Source organism: Paramormyrops kingsleyae, chromosome 4 (genome assembly GCF_048594095.1).
Source record: "Paramormyrops kingsleyae isolate MSU_618 chromosome 4, PKINGS_0.4, whole genome shotgun sequence".
Classification (NCBI taxonomy): Eukaryota; Metazoa; Chordata; class Actinopteri; order Osteoglossiformes; family Mormyridae; genus Paramormyrops; species Paramormyrops kingsleyae.
The window spans coordinates 34414850-34436426 of NC_132800.1; the positions used below are offsets into that span (position 1 = coordinate 34414850).

At 43.5% G+C, this 21577-nt stretch overlaps 1 protein-coding gene across 8 annotated transcripts in view; it reads left to right on the top strand.

Annotated features, from left to right (window-relative positions):
- The window catches only part of st18 (ST18 C2H2C-type zinc finger transcription factor), an 82837-nt gene that overhangs the window by 36662 nt on the left and 24598 nt on the right, over nucleotides 1-21577 (top strand). For 7 of the 8 annotated variants that reach the window (XM_023815628.2, XM_023815635.2, XM_023815630.2 and 4 more), the window contains 4 exons: nucleotides 9362-9471; nucleotides 12554-12605; nucleotides 14497-14527; nucleotides 16257-16444. In XM_023815628.2, the coding sequence (XP_023671396.1) occupies nucleotides 9362-9471; nucleotides 12554-12605; nucleotides 14497-14527; nucleotides 16257-16444 (381 nt within the window). Of the gene's footprint in view, nucleotides 1-738; nucleotides 750-9361; nucleotides 9472-12553; nucleotides 12606-14496; nucleotides 14528-16256; nucleotides 16445-21577 lie in introns of those variants that run through there. The other variant, XM_023815634.2, reaches the window with a different exon arrangement.

Here is a 21577-nt window from a genome sequence, read left to right on the forward strand (position 1 = left end):
CACAGTTGTTCCTGTAAATGTTGTTTTTTTCCCCAATCTGGGGTTTTTCCCCTCTGTGCGCGCGGGTATGTTTCTGTGTGTGTATGTGTGTGTGTGCGCGCGCGCCCCCGCGCGCGTGTGTGTGTTTACCAAGTTTCTCCATCACTGCGCCCTTGCCGTCTTTTTTTCTTTTTTTTTTTTTTGCAGCGTACACCTCTCGCCGGGCGTCCGTATAATTAGGAAATGTTTATCATAAGGAGCGGCACCCTAACGCCGCTGTATTTACTCTTTCCGCAAATTGCGCGTCCGCCCGCTCGCCGGCGTTTTGCGTCTCGGAGCTTTTACACAAATGACAGCTTAACAATGTAACACAACAGTGACATTTTCCGAGCGCCCCTGCGAGGCGTGCTAAAAAGCTCCTCTCCTGCAGAAATCAATAAAAGCCCTCCGGATTCGCCTGCGGACGGCAAGAGCAGGAAGTCAAGCATCTGTCTGCTCCTGCAACATCTTTTCAAGAAGTGGAGATACTGCTCTGTGCTGGATATAAAGTCATTTTCACAAAGTGTCTGCTTTAGGGGAGAAGTTTTTTTTTTTCCTCTCTAAATTCCCTCTGTGCCTGTCAGAAGGATCTTTTGTACTTACCGTTCACTTAGTGGATCACACGTCCAGGCTTTCCTGTCTAGCACTGGTTCGGCCATGAGTGAAGAATTACTCGTTATGGGATCGAAATGTGACTTTTACGCTTAAAGCGTCAGGCAGGCGACTGAGAGGTAGGCAGGCTAAGCACTTCAATTAGGAAAGGCCAGCAGAGTCTGTGTAAAATTAATTACCCTCAGGATAAAGCAGAACGGGAGCTTCTGTTAACACACTGAACACACATAACATCCTGGAGAATTATCTGAACACATCCGGCACGCATGCAGGTTAAAACTTTAAACCATCCTTCTGGTCGAAGCAGGGAGTCTGTTTCCACAGCCTGTGTGTGTGTGTGTGTGTGTGTTTCATGGGGGTGTGTGCATGGGGGGGGGGGGTTATCTAAGATGTTTAAGTGATGCGTTCATTGAACTTTAACTGTTCAGGCAAATAAGTGACCTCAATACACATCTTGTGAAAGGTGCTGGCTTAGAGATTACTGAGGCTGAACAGAAGAGCCATTTTAGTTTACTTAACAAATGCTAAATTCAAGTGAAATCATGATATCAGGATGGCAAAGTACCACAGTATACATTGCCACATTCAGCACGAAGCAGCTTTTTTGGGGCGTTAAGACGTGTCTTAAAGTTCTGTCTCTTCATTAAACCACGGAGTTCAGTTAAATTTACATTTACATAAAGATTATTCATTTTATTGATGCATATAGTCGTGACCACAGACCATCTGCTTGTCTGGCTAACTGGATTGAGACTGTACAGAGTGCTGGTAACGTTTTATGACATACAAAATAATAAGGGTTTCAGTGTTATCACTGAAAGGGGACTCAGAACAGGATGATAGTAAGCAGTAACTGTTTTCTGTTTGTGGAATATATGATATTATTTTAATGAACACAGTAGACTAGTGGATGTAATAGTATAATGAAGCGAATACTGTACTTGATTAGCTCCTACTGATTGAATTCCTCAGTGAAAGAAGTACTCTTTCAGTAATGTTTTGAAATACTTGGTATTCATATATAGATGTTGTTAAAATGTAATTCTTTCTTTCTGGAATGTTTAGTTTATCTACAATTCTTGTGTTAATAAGTCAGCCCGTCTTAGTTAACAGGTAAATATTTTGTATATCCCACCTGTGCAGTTTGATTTAGCTATCTCGCGGGAAACTTTTCAGAAGTTTTAATTGTTATTGGTATGGCTGTTTCAAAACTTTTCGTGTACTGTTTGAATTTGAAACTTCCTTCCATAGGGAGGATTTAAAACACATGAACAGCTTTAAAGATAAAAAGACAGCAGGATTTTTTTGTGCTTTGAAAATTAAATACTTCAATAGTTTTTCATGGTTGTAAACTTTTTTTGTTTGTTTGTTTTTTTTTTTTGCTATTGCGAAATTCCAACATTAGCCCCGTCTTCATCGCATAAGGTACTTATGTACAGCTCCTTCCTGACAAAGCTTACTCGGACTGGGAATTCGTTTGCCAGAGGTAAATCCGAGTTAACACGGATTTATTCTGGCACGAGTTAAAGGACTAAAGTTTGTAATCCAGGTAGCCACGGGATTTTGCCACACAGTGGCAGAAATCACTTAAAACTCCCCCGACATCCTGAGCCCGTGGTTTTTACAGAGCCAGAAATGGTTTTGCGAGAACAGTTTATGTAGGGTGCTTCAGAATTATCAGCGTTGTTCTGTGCGCGTGTGTCCATGGCATGCACACTGAAATGTTTCATTTCCCCTCATTTGACTATCCCAGTTACTTTTGTCGTGGGAGTGCATGGGGCTCTTGCATCGGGGACGGGGGGGGGGGAGGTCAAGGCAGGTCGCCTGGGGTTGCCACCCGCCTTTAAACCGAGGTCCCTAGTCACCACTGACATTGTCCACTTGAACAGCGCACAGGCCTTGGGCCCTGGGACCACTGTTGACTCACTCGTAGGTGAACGGCAGATTTAACCATCTGTCCCCAGAACCTGAACCTGAAGAGTTCTGACCCACATTCATGACGGGCCCTCAGCTTTTCGGTACGGGTTCGGGGGACGGCCTCCTCCGCCCCCTGGCCAGCCTGAAGCGTGTAGGCAAAGTGCACACGGCAGTGGGTACGGAGGACGAGGACGCCGGGATGAAGTGGAGTTTAATGACATGAACAGCTGACTCATTAGGGCTGAGCAGTGAAAGGTAATTAACCCTGGGAAAACTACAGCTGCCACACGGGCTGTTCATTTCAGCGCAATCTGATTAAGAATCAGCGCTGAGACGCCGATTCTTCACCAACCGATTGCCGGGCGTCTCGCAAACTTCTCTCCCCTGGCTCCAAAGTACAGAAGCGGCACCTTTTGTGGACTAGGGATTAAGTGGAGCGTCAGACACGTATCTTCCTTATTTATTTATCTTCTCTCTCTCCCCCCCCCCCCCCGAATCGCAGGCCACCTGGTAGCATTCATGCATCTTCAATCATGAAAGGCCTTTCTGAGGCTAGAACAATGGCCCCCGCCAAGAGGCCACGGTGCGGATTACACTGCAGCGATAACAGTAAATCAGGGCTGCAAGTTTGCTCCGCCATCGCACCTGTCCTTGAATCCCCCATCTTCCACGCAGACCGCTGAAGAGCCATTGTCGCGGCGGTAAACTGTCAAGTGGACTGTTTGTACTGTGTGTTTTTCTTTCCGCTGCGTTTTTTTGTCGACCAGCGATAGCGTCCATTTTGTAAACTTAATACGCTTCCCGTCGCCTCTGAAACATGCCTCGGCCGTGTGTACTCTTCCAACAGGTCGCGGCCATGTTGAACGGCAAGCCACGGGCTCTCTGCTAGCTATTGTTTCTGATTTTACTTCACGGAAGGCGGACGCCATTAACGTGCCTCTCGGCGCGGACGCGCACGTCGGAGCCGTGCAAATTAATTGTCATGTAACGGGTTAATTGAATTTGAGGAATGCCGTGTGAAAACAACTGTGATATTGGCCTTTTAAATTGATCCCAGTCCTCTTTTAGTCAAAATCGATTTCCCTAAGGAAAGAGATACCAGTGCCGAGTTTGTTCGCTCGTCGTGTAGCTGATTGAACTAAGTCACCAATATCGTACTCCTATCAATATTTGCTCTTATGTCATGTTGTGCTTTCAGGTTTCAGTCGCTTCCAGTTTTCCTGTACCGCAAATTTACGCAAATAACTTTTTGCGTAAATTGTGTGCGTAATCCCAATGGAAAATAAATAAACCAATAAACACTCAGATAGATCAATAGATAGATGAGAATTGTGCAGACAATGATTGTCACAATGCAAACTCTTTTTTAGTTTTTGCCACCCAAGGGGAATCCAGAATCTCGTACTTTCAGGACAGGGAGGCTGCCTGGGCATTCTTACTTCTTTCAGTCGAGCTGGTCTCCCTCCAGATTGTTCGCATTTGTAGGGAAGTCTCAGCAATCACTTTGGAATGGGAACACGGGGTTAATAAAGCTCTCCGGCGGAGGTGTCAGCATCTGATACTCCCGTTTGCCACTCAATAAGTGTTTCCAATAACAAGTTTCCCCTCTACTCATGCCATCAGAGCAGATTAGTGAAGTTATAGCGCTGAGCCAGGCTCCTCGTCGTGCATTAAGGATTCAGAGGGCCTTTTCTTTAATGAAACGACTCCGTCTTGGGTAACTGATGAAAAGGCAGCTCCCCTTGTGAAAGTCCCAATTTGGCAGGGCCCGCGAAACACTTTACTTGGCGGTTGGGGTGTCTGCTCGGCTGGTACATCTGAAATCACAGTTGTCCTCGAGACTTCTACTTAGTGGGTTTCAAAACCCAGCTCCCCACAGAGACGGAGTCGCTAGTTAGCAGCGATTTCTGAAAGGTCCTTGGCTTTTTGTTTCCGAGTTTTATCCTCCAGTTAATTTGATCCGCTAATGAAAAGTAGACCTTCAATGCTTTAATCCTGTAATTGTTTCACTGTTTTTCCTACCAATGATGCTTCGGGGCTTCTCCGAGTTTTCCGAAAGCTTATTTCTAAATTTAGACAATACCTGTCAGTCAGATGTATTGTTAAAAGTGTAACATCCGCTGTTGCGCTTGGACGCGGCAAGATAGCAACATTTAGCCAGTGATTTGTTAAACGCGAAATACTTCCGGGGAATGATTTTCATTTGAATGAGTCTCATAGTGATAGCATACACTTACAGTAGGCATGCTTTTACACACAAATACTCACTACTGGCTTGCATCTGCAGTAGATATTTAAAATTAAATGCATAAAATATATGATTACTTTTTAAAGAATATTTTCTTTTTTGAAAGCAATAAACAAATCACCGATGTTGTGATTTTTATATTAAAACATGCAAAATATTTCTCTTTTTCACAAAAGTAAAATGTTACATGGTGTTTTTAGGGTTAGCATCCTGCTAATTACTATTTAGCGTGTAACTGTAGCGTGATCTTACCCATGATCTCCCATCACCCCACCCCCTTCTGTCGCCATGGTTTCTGCCACAGCACATTCATGGATATTTAAACGTCCACAACAAACTCTAAGTGGTACGATGAGGCGTGGCCTGTCAGCTGCAACTCCCATAAAAACTCGTTCAACTTAAAAGCCGAAAATTATAAAAATAAAAATAATAAAAAAAAAAAAACATTCTCTGAAGAACGACGCAGCAATGTCGCCTTAAACGTTTCGCAGAAGCATAAGACTAGAGCAGTTTGCCACATCCTTGTCAACCTGCGATCAAACAGCCTCTGGCCTAAGCGGTTCTGGGCCTCGCTCCAAAATCAGTGTTGCGCGCGCGAGCATGCGTGTGTGTGTGTGTGTGTGTGTGTGTGTGTGTGTGCGCGTCTGTATTTTTTAACATACACAAAACCAGCCGTTTCTGTAAAACACCACTTTGTGTAAATAAATGCTATGGCCGATATTATGTCCACACACGGTGAATGATCAGGGAGGGACTCTGAAGTCCTGAAAATATAGTGTTGGGGTGCAGGGACTGATCTGAATAGGAACTCCAGGCTGATATACACCCCCCCCACCCCTCTCCCCCCTCCCCGCCTGCATGTAAAATGTCTGTCAGCTATTATTCCAACGTCCAGCTGCTGGTGTTTCAGGGAGAGGGCATCTGGTGAGGACTAGGCCGCAATGAAAATAGAAAATCCTTTTTTTTTAAAAAAAAAAAAAAAACTTGTTTATTAAAATTGTCTCTCTGAGCACAGCTTGATTTATTCACCATGAATGCATTTGAATTTCAATGAAAAAAAAGGGGGGGGGGAAATAAAACAGTTTTTATTGGACTTCCTTAGGATTTTACTCAGGCTTGTTTTTTTTTTGTTTTTTTTTCCCTGGACACACGAGGTTAGTGTCACGACACGGTCGCCGGGTGATAATGGCGTGTGGACACTTTTTTTGTTTTAAACAATTTGCACGGCGTTTTTATAATTGGGGGGGGGGGGGGGCGGCGAAAAAACGGGGTGGGAGGGGGCACGCGGCTTTCAACAAGGAGGCCCTCTCTTAGATGTTTCGGCTACAATTATTAGCAGTTCGCGGTGCATTTAGACATTCATTACGAGGAAATATTAAAGCAAATTGTAGCATCTCGCCCCTGCGTGCGCTTTATTATGCAGAAATAGAAAACACTTAGCATGCGAAATTAACGTGGATATTATTCCCCGGTAAACTATAAACACAGAAGTTACCCCGCACAGTCAACCCCCCAGCTTTCCCCAGATCAGAGTGTAATTGCCAGTAATCAGGTCTGTTTGCTGCTGATAAAACTGCTGTGAATGCGAGGAAGCCTCTTTGTGTGATGACTCAATTATGCCAGAAGTGCCTCATCAAACCTGGTCCGTCAGCTGCTTTAATAAATAAGGAGAAAAAGTTGCTGCGGGCGCATTATAATTCCATTCATTCCATAATTAAATCCATTCTACTTTTTAACCCTTCGTTCAGTCCGCCACTGGGATGAAAGGAAGGGAGGGAATCAGACGGTGACCTTGCCCCGGTTTATCCAAACATCGACATAATTCACGCAAACTAATATTGCCCAAGAAAGGTCGAGAGGGAGGAGGGACACGGCTTTGTGAGGCAGGCTGTGTATGGGGACAGATAGAGTCTGCACGCTGCTTTTATTCATTGTTTGAGCACGCAGGTTTATACAGTAATTATACTGAAAGTCTTATCTAATCATGACAGTTGGCCGTCTGCGGTGGGCTGACATTTTTATTGTGTTTCCTTTTTATTTATGTACTTTAATTTTCATTCATCAGTTTCGCCTAGCGCCACTGAAATATTTTTTTAAAATAATGTGCACTTTTATTTTAGCATTTTATTTCAAACTGTGATTTTGTTAGCCCTCACCCTAATCTATAGTGATTTTTATTTTTTTTTTAGTTTGAGTCCTAAATTTTATTATTTAATTTAGTAGCTTGTCGGATATTTACTTTTTATTAGAAATGCACGGAATTGTATTTCTCAGTCATTTGCTGCTTATTGTCAAATGTGCGATTATTTATATACTGCAGCTTTTAATTTAACCTGAAAATCGTTGGGCTGGATTTAAGAAAGACATTTTAAATAATTACAGTAATAATTATAAGTGGAGGTAGCATAAACCAGAGAATAGCGCAGAATTTTTTTAGCACTCGCCTGTCTCGATCCAGGCCCAGGTACGTGTTGTATTCCTGTGTACGGTGTGTTTTACTAATCCAACTAACTTAAACTCATCCAGCCTGAAAGAAGGATCAATCTTGGTCATCCAGTTTGGCTAATTCTCCTGTATGATTCGCTACCTGATTTCCAACGGCCGCGGCCTTCAATAATTTCACTGTAATTTTGTCCGGAGTTTCTGATGCAGTTTTCACCACAGAAATGCAGTGCAAAATCAATTCGTACAAATGAAAAATTAGAATCTTAGGTTTTGTGGAAGTTTTCCTGTTTATGGTAACAATTTTTATTTTTATTTCCCGTGGTGTGAGATGCTGTTTTAACTTATTACAAAATGCTTTATTTGGGCCCTCTGATGGCCCTTTCATGTGGTGTTTTAATGTTTTCTATAAATAGTTTCTTCCCCCAAGCAATACAAATATAAAGAAAAGACCGAAAACATTTGCTTAATATCTTCATACTATTTACAAACATGCTGTAGTATAATATATACTAATAAGGATGAACCTTTTATTTACTATACAAAACGAATGATTTGTTGGGTGAAATGACGAGCAGCAATATTATCCACTATTACTCTAGATTTTTTTTCCACCAATTAACCTCTTAAAAAATTAAAAGAACCAAGAGGCTTGGCAACTGTGCCGTGTGGCTGATTGACAGGGCCTTTTCCGTAGCGTCGGGGGGTGGGTGACGGTGGTGGTTCGAGTGGCGAGGCCTTCCGCTTCTGCCCCCAGTCTTCTGGGGTGGGAGAGCTAGCAGATGGGCGAGGGCAGAGGGCCATGGCCTCTGACAGCAAGTGGTCTGGTTTCCACACAGAAAGCCCAGGCTTCAGGAAGCCCAGAGTCCCCCGAGATATCCACCCCGGCGCAGAGGCGAGTGCTCCAGGGAGACGTGTTATTTGTGGGGCCGGGGATGGGGGGGGGTCGGAGTGTGTGTGTGTGTGGGGGGTTTGCAATTTTTTTTTTTTTTATTCAGCAGATGACATACCAGGTTCAATTATTAGTGTGTCTTTTTTATGCTAATGGATTAAATCGGTTCCTTTTGCTTTGTGTGGGAAATTTTCACAGCGCTATAATTAAGATCCCAGGGTGTTTTTTTTTTTTTTTTTTTCTGCGACTCAGTAAGAACTAACAGAAATAAATACGTCTGTAATGAGATCTCTCATGTGTTCAGGCACAGTTTGCTCTACACTTCGCCTATTGTGCTCTTCCTTGTTTCCCCAGTTGGACGGTTTGCATTAATTACACGCAAGCAATTTAATTTCTCTCTCGCTAATAAGTTGTTAAAGATGGAGTATCGCTCGCAGCCTGCTTCTCCTCTGCCTCTCTTTAGTCTCCCGCTTCCTGACGATGGGCCAAGTTTCTTCTGTGAGCGCTAGGTTCATGGGGAACCACTTTTGCTTGTGAAAACGTAGAATAGGGATGAACTGTGGTCAGCAGGCCACCGAAAGAAAAAAATAAGGAAAATGTGGCTTAACTTTCTTGGTCACCTCTGCCCTCTGACCTCAGAGATGTAGTAAAAATTAGTTGCAATTTTTCATTTATGGGACACGTTGACTTAGAAACATACAGCAAACCATGCTTTAGTTTTTGCCCAGCGAGCGTTTTTGAAGGTGCTTCTGTGGCGGCGTCCCAGATCTGATGTCTCTCTGATGTCCAGATGGTGGGAGCTTCTCCATGTAGGTGCGCGAACCTCGTAAGACGCCCGCGGTGGAAACCGCTGTCAGCGATCAAGTTTCGCCGGACCCCTGGTGTCGTTTTCACGCACCCGGCTTCCAGCGGATAAGTTTGCTGTGATTCCCAGTCCCAAGAGGCTTCCCGAGAGGCTTTGCTCCAGTCCAGGAAGTGGTTTGAAGAAATGGGTTTTTCGGAAGCATGTCAAAGCTGGGGAGTGATGATGTGCCAGGGGGACGGGGTTCAGGGTCTGCGTGAGGCCAGCCAGAGCGGGCGCATCTCCATTTATGGAGCCTGTAGATGACAGGCACACCTTTAGCTACCTTTTCTCACTCCTCTGTACATTTCTTGACCTCAATGGCTGAACGCAACCTGAACGTATGAAGTTTTTTTTTCCCCTCTCATCGCCCCTCTCCGTCTTTCCACAGAGAATGAATTTCACACTGACGTTCTGAAGCAGATAGAAACGTCCGCGTGCTTCGACCGGTGTAGGCTCTCCATCGCTTCCTGTAAATTACCGCGTAAACTGCAAGCAAAGGTAAGAACGCAGGTTTTTCTGTATTTTATTCAGCATGTTAAATGCGTGCAATTCAGAGTGCCCCTCCGTGAAAGCACGCAACAGTTTGTTTAAAGTTAGCATGTGTTTATTGCTCTTTAATTTGACATGCTCCTTGTACGAGTTTAGCGTTGCTTCTCATTGGCCTGTTGTAATACTCTATTCTTTTGTCCTGGTCGTCAATGTTGTGCGAATATCACAGTCCCACAGCCTTTCTTTGCTTCCACCTGCCGCATAATGTCCAATTCAACACTTTCCTAACACTGGGTGGGCTGGGGGTGCAATGGGAGGGGGGGGCACATCCTGTAAATAAATCTCCATGTAATTAATAGCATTATTTTTTAGACTACTTAGGAATGTGTAGTCTGTTTGATTAAAGTGATTAAATGCCTGCTGGTGAGGGATTAATTAAGCAAATTAGCAGGTAACTGTGTAATGATACAGGCCTCTTCCCTCGTGATGGGTGGTTCATCTTCGGCAGTAGTCTCACCTATGAACCACCTGGGATTCACGCAGGAGGTCCGCGCTTTAGCTTGATGTGCGGTTTGAATGCCTCCTAGAACAAACATCAGTTCCTTGGCTATTTTAGTGCGATTTTGCGGCCATTCTTTTCATTGTTATAGAATATCGTCATTAATAATCACAAGAAGCAAATGCTAGCTAGATCGTCGTGTGTAAGGCATGCCTGAGCCCTGTATTAAATGAGCATTACGAAACTTATTTTTATTTGCCGAACAAGGGTATCTGTGTATTTTTCTTTCTCATACCTGCAATTGGGCAATGTTATAAATAATCGGGACAGAACAGTTGTGTTTCAATTAAGGAAGGTTTTTCTCATTTTTGGCTTTTATGTTCCAGTGGGTAGTGCGGATTCAGTGGGGGAAAAAAAACATTTATCGTTTTACAATATGTTAGCATTTAGCCTCAGGTATAAGACAGGATTGTTCAGAAGGTTCTGGTGCATTCCTGAAAACCTATAATGCAAAGGAGTTCAGTTGCTGGAGTGGATTATTATACATGTTGTAGAGAAATATTCCAAATTCATGGTTATACAGAGAGCATCATTCATATAAAGCCTGAGGAGATATAGGCAGGTACAATACACAAACGGAAGTTAAACTGTACCGATAACTACATATAACAGAAGGGCTGGATGACACAGGAATCTTTTATGGGATTGTAGACTGCAAAAATTTTAAATGCTGGTGATTTAACACTCAGGAGTGTTGATAAGGGAAATACAGTTTTTATCAGAACAACTCTCAGTGTTAAATGAACAACTCCAGTTTCTCTGTGCATGGATTGGCAAGATGGGTCATTTTTTGGAAGGTAGAACATCTCAGTGTTAAAATTGAATGGTTTATGTTTATGCTAAATATGTTTAAATGAAGGAATATGTAACTGATGTTCGTTCATGTCAGTAAGGAGAAGCATGTGCAAAGTACAGGAAATATTTAGGGAATAAACGTCACTGCAGTTAGTTGTCATGCAGGATCGATTTTGATGCAGGACGCAGTCCAAAGCGAATGTTTAAAATGTACGGCTCTGTTCGCTGTCACATGCCAGAATTTGCGCGTCGTAAAATTAAACAGCTCCGCATTATAAAGCCAAAAAGCTGATCAACACTTTTAATAGTTTTATCTTTCAAGGGCTTTTGTTAAATGTGCTGGTTGTTGTATGATGGGGAAGAGTGTAATGAACTAATCGGCTACATTAGTTTTACAGAATGTAATCTATAGTGTTGGGGAGTTGTTTGTCTCAATAGGGCCCCAGTAATCAAAAGTAATGAAGCTATTATGAGCAGGACCTCAGAGAGCCCAGGGTGGCAGTAAGAGTGTGCCATATAAAAGGTTTATTAAAGGAAATTAAAGTCCATCACTGCTACACCTGCTCCCCTATTATAAATGTATGACAGGTCAGTGCCTTCAATCACAGCCCCAAACGAGACGGTGGAGTCATGCTTCCCATTAGCGGGGAAGTAGGCCTGCATCCTGTGACTCAGAGGTTTCACAGCCCCTGACCACCATACACTGCCATCAGCCTGGAATAATTATGTTTAATAGGTTTTATTTGGGATCCGCAAGCAGCGCCAGGGGAGAGTGGATGGGTTTTAACAACTATTTTGGTCTAAACATATACTGTGTACCTCCAGCACTTTAATAGCATAATTTAGCATCACCGGGTTTACACCGACCCAGAAGTTTTTTAGGAGCTTTTTATTTATTTATTTTGTGTGTGTGTGTGTGTGTGTGTGTGTGTTTGTGCGCGCGTGCATTTTACCCCAGGATTGGCTTCTGGGCGCCGTTCAGGTTTTCACAGCAAACCGAATGATTTGTAATGAGGCTCATCTCGGGCCAACGTCTGGGAGTCTCCTGCAGTCCCCGTCCCCGTGTGCCTTTCTCACTTCTCCCGTTTGCGTGGGCAAGTCTCTCCATACATGAAGATAGCATGTTCGACATGTTTTAATGATCGGCTGATTTTTGTTGCTGCATCATTATGTTATTAGCACAATTGAGCCTTTATGCACTTGAACTGAGTAGCAATTTGTCTTTTTTTTCCACTAAAGTGTAATATGAAATAAATTTAAATGTCTCTGCAGGTTCTGTGCAGTAATTAGATTTGGACAGCGGCTATTCAGATGACATAACATAATTTGGTTTGATTTGGTTTTAAATAATTCCTTTTTTAGCAATTCAAAGCATGCAACTTCCAGGAGACTGGCGTCATGCTGCGAAGTACAGTAAATAACAATATTACTTTTAAGCAGTTCCATATTGGGTCCGGATTATGAAATATTGAAATGCAGAACATGATCATTGAATAATTCCTTCAGAAAGTAGTTTGTGAGAGAAGGGCCCGCATGAGGATGTTCTCAGTACCTGTAAGAAATCATTGAGATCTATCTGTCTGTCTGTCGGTCTATCTATCTATCTGTCCTTCCATCAGTCATCCTTCTATCCATTCGTATGCCTTTCCATCCATCCATCCATCCATCAATCTGCCGCGTTCTCAGCCTGTTTGCCGCCTCACAGCCTGACGTGTGGCCGTGCCGTATATCCCACAGATGGAGGCGGAGAGCGAGGAGAGCAGGTCCCAGGCGTGCAGCGCAAGCAAGGGTGAGTAGCCACGGATGTCGCGATGAAGCCATAAAAAATAACAGGCATTGCGTCATCAAGGCGGCTTCCTGCAGATCCGCTTCAGAGTCCCCTTCAGCAGGCCAGGCCCTATATGGGAATTACTGCATTAAACATCAATATTACTTTAAATAAGGCAAGAACTGCATTTGTATAGGGAGGCTGATTGAAACCGGCAGCCGGGGGACGTCATTATGCGCGTGTTCGGAGCCTCCTAGGTGCCCTCCCATTGGCCGGAACGCCATTACTGCATCCCCGACATTCATGGGAAGCTTACAGGCTTCACTTCACCAAAATAGGGGGAACTCCAATGCATGACCAGCCCTGCCCCCCCCCCTTTTTTTTTTTGTCATGGCGCTTCTGCAAAATGAATTTGAATTTAGAAATCTGGCGGGCAGCGAGGTCCTCCGCCCGGCTGCGCGGTCCTCTCTGCCTGCTTTTCGCCCAGCAGTAAGGCCTCCACTCAGGGACAAAGAGAGGCTGGGGAGGGGCGGGCCGCTTCCGTCTGACCCAGGGGGCCACTGGGTTGTGCCTGGCCTTCATCGCCCCCTCTAGGGAGACTCTGAAGGGTCCGGGCCAGTACGCTTTGAAAAGTCCTCCTGCAAACAGACGCAGGTCCATTGTCTATTAGCATGAATGTGCCTTCAGAACCAACACAATTAATCAACCACTATATTTATACCTTGTGACTGCGGAAACGAAGATAGTCGCTATATTGGGAGGCATCTTTTGACTAGTTCTTTACCCACAGACTAAACTGTACCTTTAAAAACATTGTTTTCATACAATCATCCCCTGTTATTAACAGAAAAAAACTTCTCTGATTGATCTATTGATGTATTCATTTAGCTTCCACACAGCACCCAACAAAAGTAACTGTCAAAGTTAGATGGCTTGAATGAGGCTGAGCAGCCAGACCAGTGACATGCAAGATTCCTTACACGGACAGTGGTCTGCAAGCTTGAAATACTGAAAATGAAGAATGAAGTACTTTCCCCTTTCCTGCATTGCTTTTACAAGTCACCATCAAAAGATGTTCTTAACTATTCAGAGGAAAACATATTAGATTTAGCAAATGTGCCCACGAAAACAAGTTCAAATGTATTTAGACGCTTTTGCAAACTGTCCTTTTAACTTGATTCCATGCTTGCGATGATTTTGTGTATATTTGTAATATACTTACAATACATTAATGTTGTCCCATATCAAATTGTGATAAACTTAATGTTCGGCGTCACTTAATTATGCATGAAGTGTATCAGCCGCAGCCCTGATTGCATTCTGCGTTTTTGTGTTTCGCATTGAAATGACACGGTGCCGCACTCCTCTCTATCTCCGTGGCTTAAGGCTACAGACATCAGCTGTGTGTGACATGCGGGTCTCAGGGTGGTAAAAAAAAAAAGAGTGCTTTACTCCAGCTGCACAGGAGAATGAGAACTTCAGAAGATACTAAAGAGTTTATGCTTATTTGATAAGATTCTTGTATTCTTTCGGCTGATTTTATTTTCCAGTGCTGCTGTTGATTGATTGTGCCACTGTCTTTGGTCACATTATAGTGAGTCATCTCAATCTGTTATTTGAACGGAATTTTCTATTCAGTGGGGCATTTCAGTATGATAATAAAGGTAATAAATATATTGCAAATATATAGATAATGGAAATTAATATTTTTCAGCATGAATTATGAGTGTGGAGGAAATGTAGGGGTCTAGCTAATTCTACTACTTATTTCAATGGAGATGGGTAGACTGAAAGATGTTTTTAGTACTAGCTTGCTTGTGAATATGAAATACACAATTTTAAAGGTTTCAAGTTACAGGTGAAAATGATGTTATCAGTTATAAATAGCTACCCTTCTTTTCTCTCTCTGCAGTTCCAGCAGAAACCACGGTAGAGCCTCTTAGGTGAGTGAGACTTTGTAAGCTTTGCATGAGACCGTGGGTGTTTGTCTGGAGATGCGTTCAGTCTGTGTGTCCCTTTCCGTTAACTGTATGTTTTACCACTAGTGCTGCAGAGTAATGTCACAGTTATAATATACAGATGTAGAAGACCATAAATAGTTCGGTTCTTGCATCAGAATGCAGACTTGCAAACTGTTGGGTGCAGCCTTGGCTTGGATGGATAAATTGGAGATGACTTGTGATGGTCTTGGTCCGTCTCCTGAATTCTGGGTTGGGGCTTGGTCACCTGCGGATTGAATCATTAACACGGTCACCCATTTCACCGCTCCACTGTTTAGAATTGCGGTATCGACATCTCGCTGGAAGAGAAAGTGAAATTTATTGCTGTCTGATGCCTTTAATTCTGACAAAGCATATCAGCAATAACACCAGCAGGGCACGGCAATCGATCAGGCCAGATGCTGGGTGGGGGCGGGGATGTTAACAGGGGACGCTTCCATACACATCCGTACATCCAACATGGTGAACTAGAAGCTGGTCTGAACACAGGCAGCTGTAAATGTTTGCACTAAGGTGAAAATGTCAAAGTAGTTATCAGTAAAGTGGGCAAAATAAAACCAAAAACTCACGTTATGTTTTATATTTAGGAAAATATTAAACTATAGTTGGTGGTACTAAAATACAGTATTATAAGGTGGAGATTCATCCTAAGCTTCTCCCACTGCTCTTTTAAAAATTGATGAAATAATAAATAATATATTTATTTGTTTTTTTAGTACTGATTTCAGTGTTTGATGAATTGACAAACATATCTTGGCTCCATTTGATCCAGAGTCTTCCGCGCAAACATCAGTTCCCAGCAACAGTGGGAAACGGTTGTGAACCTTGTTGGAAAATGTTCATGTTTCCCAAAAAAAACGAAATCACGAAGGGCACCGGGCAAAAGAAGTATGAAAGAGGTACTAGGATAGACAGTCACGGTTATACTTTAGGGCGCTGACCCTACCTCCAGCGCTTTGAGGGGAGAACTGCTGACAGCATCCTGGAATGGATTTGGGTGGCCGTCATGACATCACAATGAAGCAGATATGCAGAGAGTTAATTTTAATGCTTTAAAAACAGACCCTTACAGGCACATCTGTCTGTGAGTGTGACTGTGAGTGATTTATGTTTACATATACCACTCAGCACAGACAGGAGTGGTTACGTGTTTTGAATTCAGACAACAGGTTCTAAACGGGTCTTTACTGAATGGCAGTTACCTGGGATAAGTTAAGTTAATAACTATATAAGCTGATTTTATGTGAAGCTTGCTGTAGGTACAGTTGACACCAACATCTTCTGCACCAACGGATCAACCAAAATATTAACCGGCATCACCTATAGTTACGTTATGATATCAACTGGTTGACTGTTCATTCTCTGCCTGAATGCATCTTGATTTTCAGACCACTGTGTACTGGGAAGAAGCTGGTAGTGATGTTTATTATGGTTGTAATCTTACTCGTGTTGGAAATTGAATAAACTATCTCATTATAAGAGCTAAAAATGTAGTTTTTTTTTTGTTGAAGGGCATACATCTGCTGCCTAGGTTACGTTACACGACTTAGTAAGTGAGGCAGTTAGATGTTGGCAGAGTAATGGCTGAAGACGGGTGACTCGGAGCACGGCCGGAGCAGAGCGGGTCCCCACGTCTGTCGCGTAGGCCTCACCCCGCGTCTTCTCCCCCAAGCTTGTGCTCGTCCGCGGCGAGGAAGAGGACCTCGCGGGACGGTGCGTCCGGCGCCCCCGTGAACAAGCGAAAGTCGCTACTGATGAAGCCGCGTCACTACAGCCCGAGCGAGGCCTGCGAGGACGAGAGCGAGGACCTGGCAGCGGCGCGGGACAGAGCCGACGTGCCGAGCCCCGACACTCCAGCAGGTAGACAGATGTCCTGTTGTTTTTGTCTGTTTTGATGAACAATTGACGCTGAATTTTAAACTACCATCTGTTGCGTTCGCTTCCCTCCTCCCCGCCACTAACTCTGGCACGATTGTTTACCGCAGGCTGAAACACTATACCGTGAGGCCTCCCTTCCGAGGTTCCTCACGTAGCCGCGCTTCGAAAGCCAGGATCCCGTAACTCCGGTTTCCCAGCTTCTTTTGTCCATTTGCTTTGGTTGCTCTCCAGGGTTCCCAGCTTCTTCTAAAATGACTGAATCCGGGGGCTTAAAACACCATTTGCTCGCGTCTGTTTGCTACTCGCTTCATCTCAGGCGTGTGGCCATCTTTTAGTGTATATATATATGTGAAATTTTCCCGTCTGACACCAGTCTTCTTCCCTATATTTGTACGCCTAGGCATCTAACCCAGGTACACTCTGGAGCCTGTGGAATGGCAGAAACATAAATATTGTATCTTAAGTATGCTCTTTTGTAAAAGGAGAGTGTTACACCAGCCACCAGTAACATTCTGGCAACAATACAAATAAAAAATGCCTTGATGAAGGCGATTAATATTTTATTTAAAAGCACTGTCCTTTGTAGATACAAAACAGGGCGATCTTCTAATGAACTGAATTATGAACATTTTGGCAACAATGTACATGGTTTACATGTGCATTTCCGTCCCCTATAATCTGCACTTATTTGGTATATTTTTAACTATGTAACCAAGCAACAGACGTAATTGTTGCTTTCGAAAGCTTTTGTTAGGCCCTCTAACACAGTCCAAATATGCATAATTAGGCATAATGTCTACAGCTCATTATTGTACACATGTGGGTAGTTAAATGGACCAAGAGAATAGCTCAATGAATTGAGCAGATTCGTTGGAAATGGAATTTATTTGTCTCCCGAGTTCATATTACATTACAATTATCATAGCCCTTTCTTCACTGCCGAGCCGTCGGCAGTGTTACCCGCGAACTTCATCTGTGTCGTGCATCCGCGTGCTGCACACCCCGTTCCCCCAAAAACAACAACAACAACAACAACAACAGAAACGGACCGTATCATGTCCGAGGGGCCTCGCCCGAGGAAAGGGCCCCCGGTCGGAAGCGGGGCGAGTGGCCATGGAGATGCCGGCATGCTTTAAAAAAAGCGGGTGTGTGTGTGTGTGTGTGTGTGGGGGGGGGGGTGTCTGCGTATGGAAATGACATGACAGCTACAGCGGGTAAAAAGAAAGAAGGGGGGGGGGGGTGGCCATACGAGAGGGTGCCTGTGGGATGCTGTGAATGCCTGCATTTCATGGTGGGTTGGGGGGGGGGGGCGCCTCCCATTTGGTCATGGTGTACTGCAGTCTGCAAGAGCCAAGCGTCTGCTCCACTGTAGAACTCCGGTAATGGCTGTTCTGGAGTACAAACCAATCACCTGTTCCAATACAGAAACCACGGTGGGATCCAAGTCCCCCCCCCCCCCCTCTCTCCCTGTCGCTCACTCTCTTTCTCTCTCTCTCGCTCTCTCTCTCTCTCTCGCTCTTTCTCTCTCATTCTCTTTTTTTTCCAGGGCTCTGCATCCATCTGGATGAAAAACAAGTGTCCAGAGCCTGTCTCTGCTAATTGTAACTAAGCATAACTGACTAACTTTTAATCTATTTGTTGGATAGACTTGCAGTTTTTTTTCTTCTTCTTCTACTTCTTTTTTTATGGCATCTATTTAGATTTAAATGTCTCCAGCCACAGAGAGATTATCAGGCTGGAGCACACCTTGCAAATCCCGTTTGGTCTGGATAGTGCAGTGCATCCTGTACCATTTTGTACTTAAAAAACAGACGTCTCTCTGAAACACGAGTTGAAGCTCACACACGCACACATGCAGAGGCTTATTTATTTATTTATGTAAAAAAAAAAAAAAACACAAAACAAAATCCCAGCCCAGTGCAAAGAGACACAGACGTTTCTTTAATTAGCTGAACAGATAGATTTTGAACTAAACCCTTCTTTCAGACTATAAAACATGTGTAATATGCCATTCTCTGCATTTTTGCTCTTTATGTAGTACAAATTGCTGTCATATGTCTGCAAAGCCTGTTTTTTTTTTTTTTTTTGGCTGGGGGAGGTGGGGTTTGAAATGTAATTCATGTACGGCCGCTGCTTGTGCTTTTCAGATTAAGTTTGCCGCCGCGTCCTTCAAAGAGCAGCATCTATCCCTTAACTCGTCTTCATCATCTAGAGAATGGACCGCGCAGGGTCTTGGAAGAATCCAGAAAGTGATGTATCGTAACAGTCCGCTAGCTGTAGTGTTCGGCTTTGTGGTCACAGGCATCCTTGGTTCACCCTGTGACACTGAGGTCCTTAAGAGGATAGATTGCCTACTTACCACTTATTTACCTGTTAAAACATCCCTGAGAAACACGCGAGACGCCACAGGGAAGTTAGCTTCCGCGATCGGAAGGATGAGAGTCATTCCAAATGATAGCTCACGATTCTCCGCTTCTCACCGGTAATTTTTACATAAAACAGATGCTTTAAAAAGGCTTTTCTTTTGGTGTGGTGTGTGTGTGTGGGGGGGTAAACAGGGCCTTAATGGACACTTTCGTAAAACAGATTCATGACTGACTAAAATCTTGTCACCCTCCGATTTGCTTTATCATGAATTTATATTTTATGATGTTTCATGACTGAATACTTGGTTCTACCTTAGATACAAACAATGTTTTTTTTTTTCAATTAAGTAAAGCTTGTGTGGCTCATGTTGAATCTTATGAGATTGACTGTATTGGCAACAAGAGGGAAATCTTAAAGCCTTTTGCTGAATTATGGAAGGAAAATATATATTAAAAAAAAAGTCTGTCTTAATTTCAAAATCAAACTGCAATTTTTAAAAACAAGTTAACATTAGGAGCATTTCCATCATAATGTGAATATGACAGATGGAAAGAGTGAAAATCCTGGAAGTAGATGACTGATGCTTATAAAATAGCATTAAAAATTCTATTAAATGTAATTTTTTAAAATGAAATATGTGCTTTGACAAGGTCTCATTTCCTCCATTTTAAAGGTAGACTAACAAGACTCCAGTTCTCAGAGAAAATGAATGATTTTAGTATTAAAACAAGGCTCACAGGTGAGACTTATAAGGCGGACATTGCAGAATCCTGTTGCTGTGTGTATATATACATTTTATATAAAATTATAAAGTTATATAAACTGCCTGCCATCTGCTGAAGAAACTGCTACATGGTTTAAGTTTGAGTCTCTGGATGTGTGACAAGGACATGCAGATTTCATCAGCAGAATTCAAAGGTTTCACATTTTTCTTAATCAAAATAATGAAAACCTGTTAATTTTTACGCAGCCAGCTTAGGTGTTAGCCCCTAGTGTCAAGACTGGGTTAATTTAGTCACGTCTGTCCCAAATACATCAGACCGGCAGAGACTAAGTGTATGATATGGGTGGTTGTTGAAGGCAGGTGGTTGTGTGTCGGAGAAGTCGGTGCTGACTAGCTAGCTATGGTGCTTGCTAGTGAGATATGGGTGGGTGGTGGGTCATTGGAGAAGCTGGTGCTTGCTAGCCAGCTACGATGTCCACGAGCTGGTTACAAGCAGGTGGTGGTTACTCTGAGAAGTTGGTGCTCTCTAGCTAGCTACGATGCTCGCTCGCTAAATACTGGAGGGTGGTGGTTCATCGGAAAAGTCGATGCTCTCTATCTAGCTAAGATACTCCGGCTAAATACAGGAAGATGATTGTCTGGAGAAGGCGGTGCTTGCTAGTTGTTTCAAATATTTTACAATGCTCACATGCTTAAATGCAGGCAGGTGGTGATTTGTTGGAGAAGCTAGAGAAGTCTGCGCTCTCTAGCTAGCTATGATGCTCACTCACTAAATATAGGAGGATGGTGGCTCGTTGAAGAAGTCTGTGCTCTCTAGCTAACTATGATGCTCACTCACTAAATATAGGAGGATGGTGGCTCGTTGAAGAAGTCTGTGCTCTCTAGCTAACTACGATGCACACTCGCTGGATATAGGAGGGTGGTGGCTCATTGAAGAAGTCTGCGCTCTCTAGCTAACTACGATGCACACTCGCTGGATATAGGAGGGTGGTGGCTCGTTGAAGAAGTCTGCGCTCTCTAGCTAACTACGATGCACACTCGCTGGATATAGGAGGGTGGTGGCTCGTTGAATAAGTCTGCGCTCTCTAGCTAACTACGATGCACACTCGCTGGATATAGGAGGGTGGTGGCTCGTTGAAGAAGTCTGCGCTCTCTAGCTAACTACGATGCACACTCGCTGGATATAGGAGGGTGGTGGCTCGTTGAATAAATCTGCGCTCTCTAGCTAACTACGATGCACACTCGCTGGATATAGGAGGGTGGTGGCTCGTTGAAGAAGTCTGCGCTCTCTAGCTAACTACGATGCACACTCGCTGGATATAGGAGGGTGGTGGCTCGTTGAAGAAGTCTGCGATCTCTAGCTAACTACGATACACACTCGCTGGATATAGGAGGGTGGTGGCTCGTTGAAGAAGTCTGCGCTCTCTAGCTAACTACGATACACACTCGCTGGATATAGGAGGGTGGTGGCTCGTTGAAGAAGTCTGCGCTCTCTAGCTAACTACGATGCACACTCGCTGGATATAGGAGGGTGGTGGCTTGTTGAAGAAGTCTGCGATCTCTAGCTAACTACGATACACACTCACTGGATATAGGAGGGTGGTGGCTCGTTGAAGAAGTCTCTAGCTACGATACTGGCTAAATACAGGTGGATGGTGGTTTGTCAGAGAACGCAGTGCTCGCTAGTTACGTCAAATATTTTAACAGATAAAATTAAGAATGGTTTCTTGTTTTCCACAGAGCATCATAGCTATTTTTGCAATATGGTTCAAGCCAAGAGTTTTACTTCTTTCAGAAAAAAGAATAAAATGTTGCATTTTTCCTGACTTTTAAGATCAAATCAAAAGATATTCGAAAGCAGATGTACTTTCCAGACTTACAATGCTTTCATGGAACATTTGTTTCCTCCTTGAAAATCCCCCCCCAAACCAATCTGTTATAATGGGCTTTCTTAAACGAGTTTCTTAAGAATGAGAACACGTTAGTAATGCAAGCGACCAAACCTTCTGCCTCCATGCTACCAA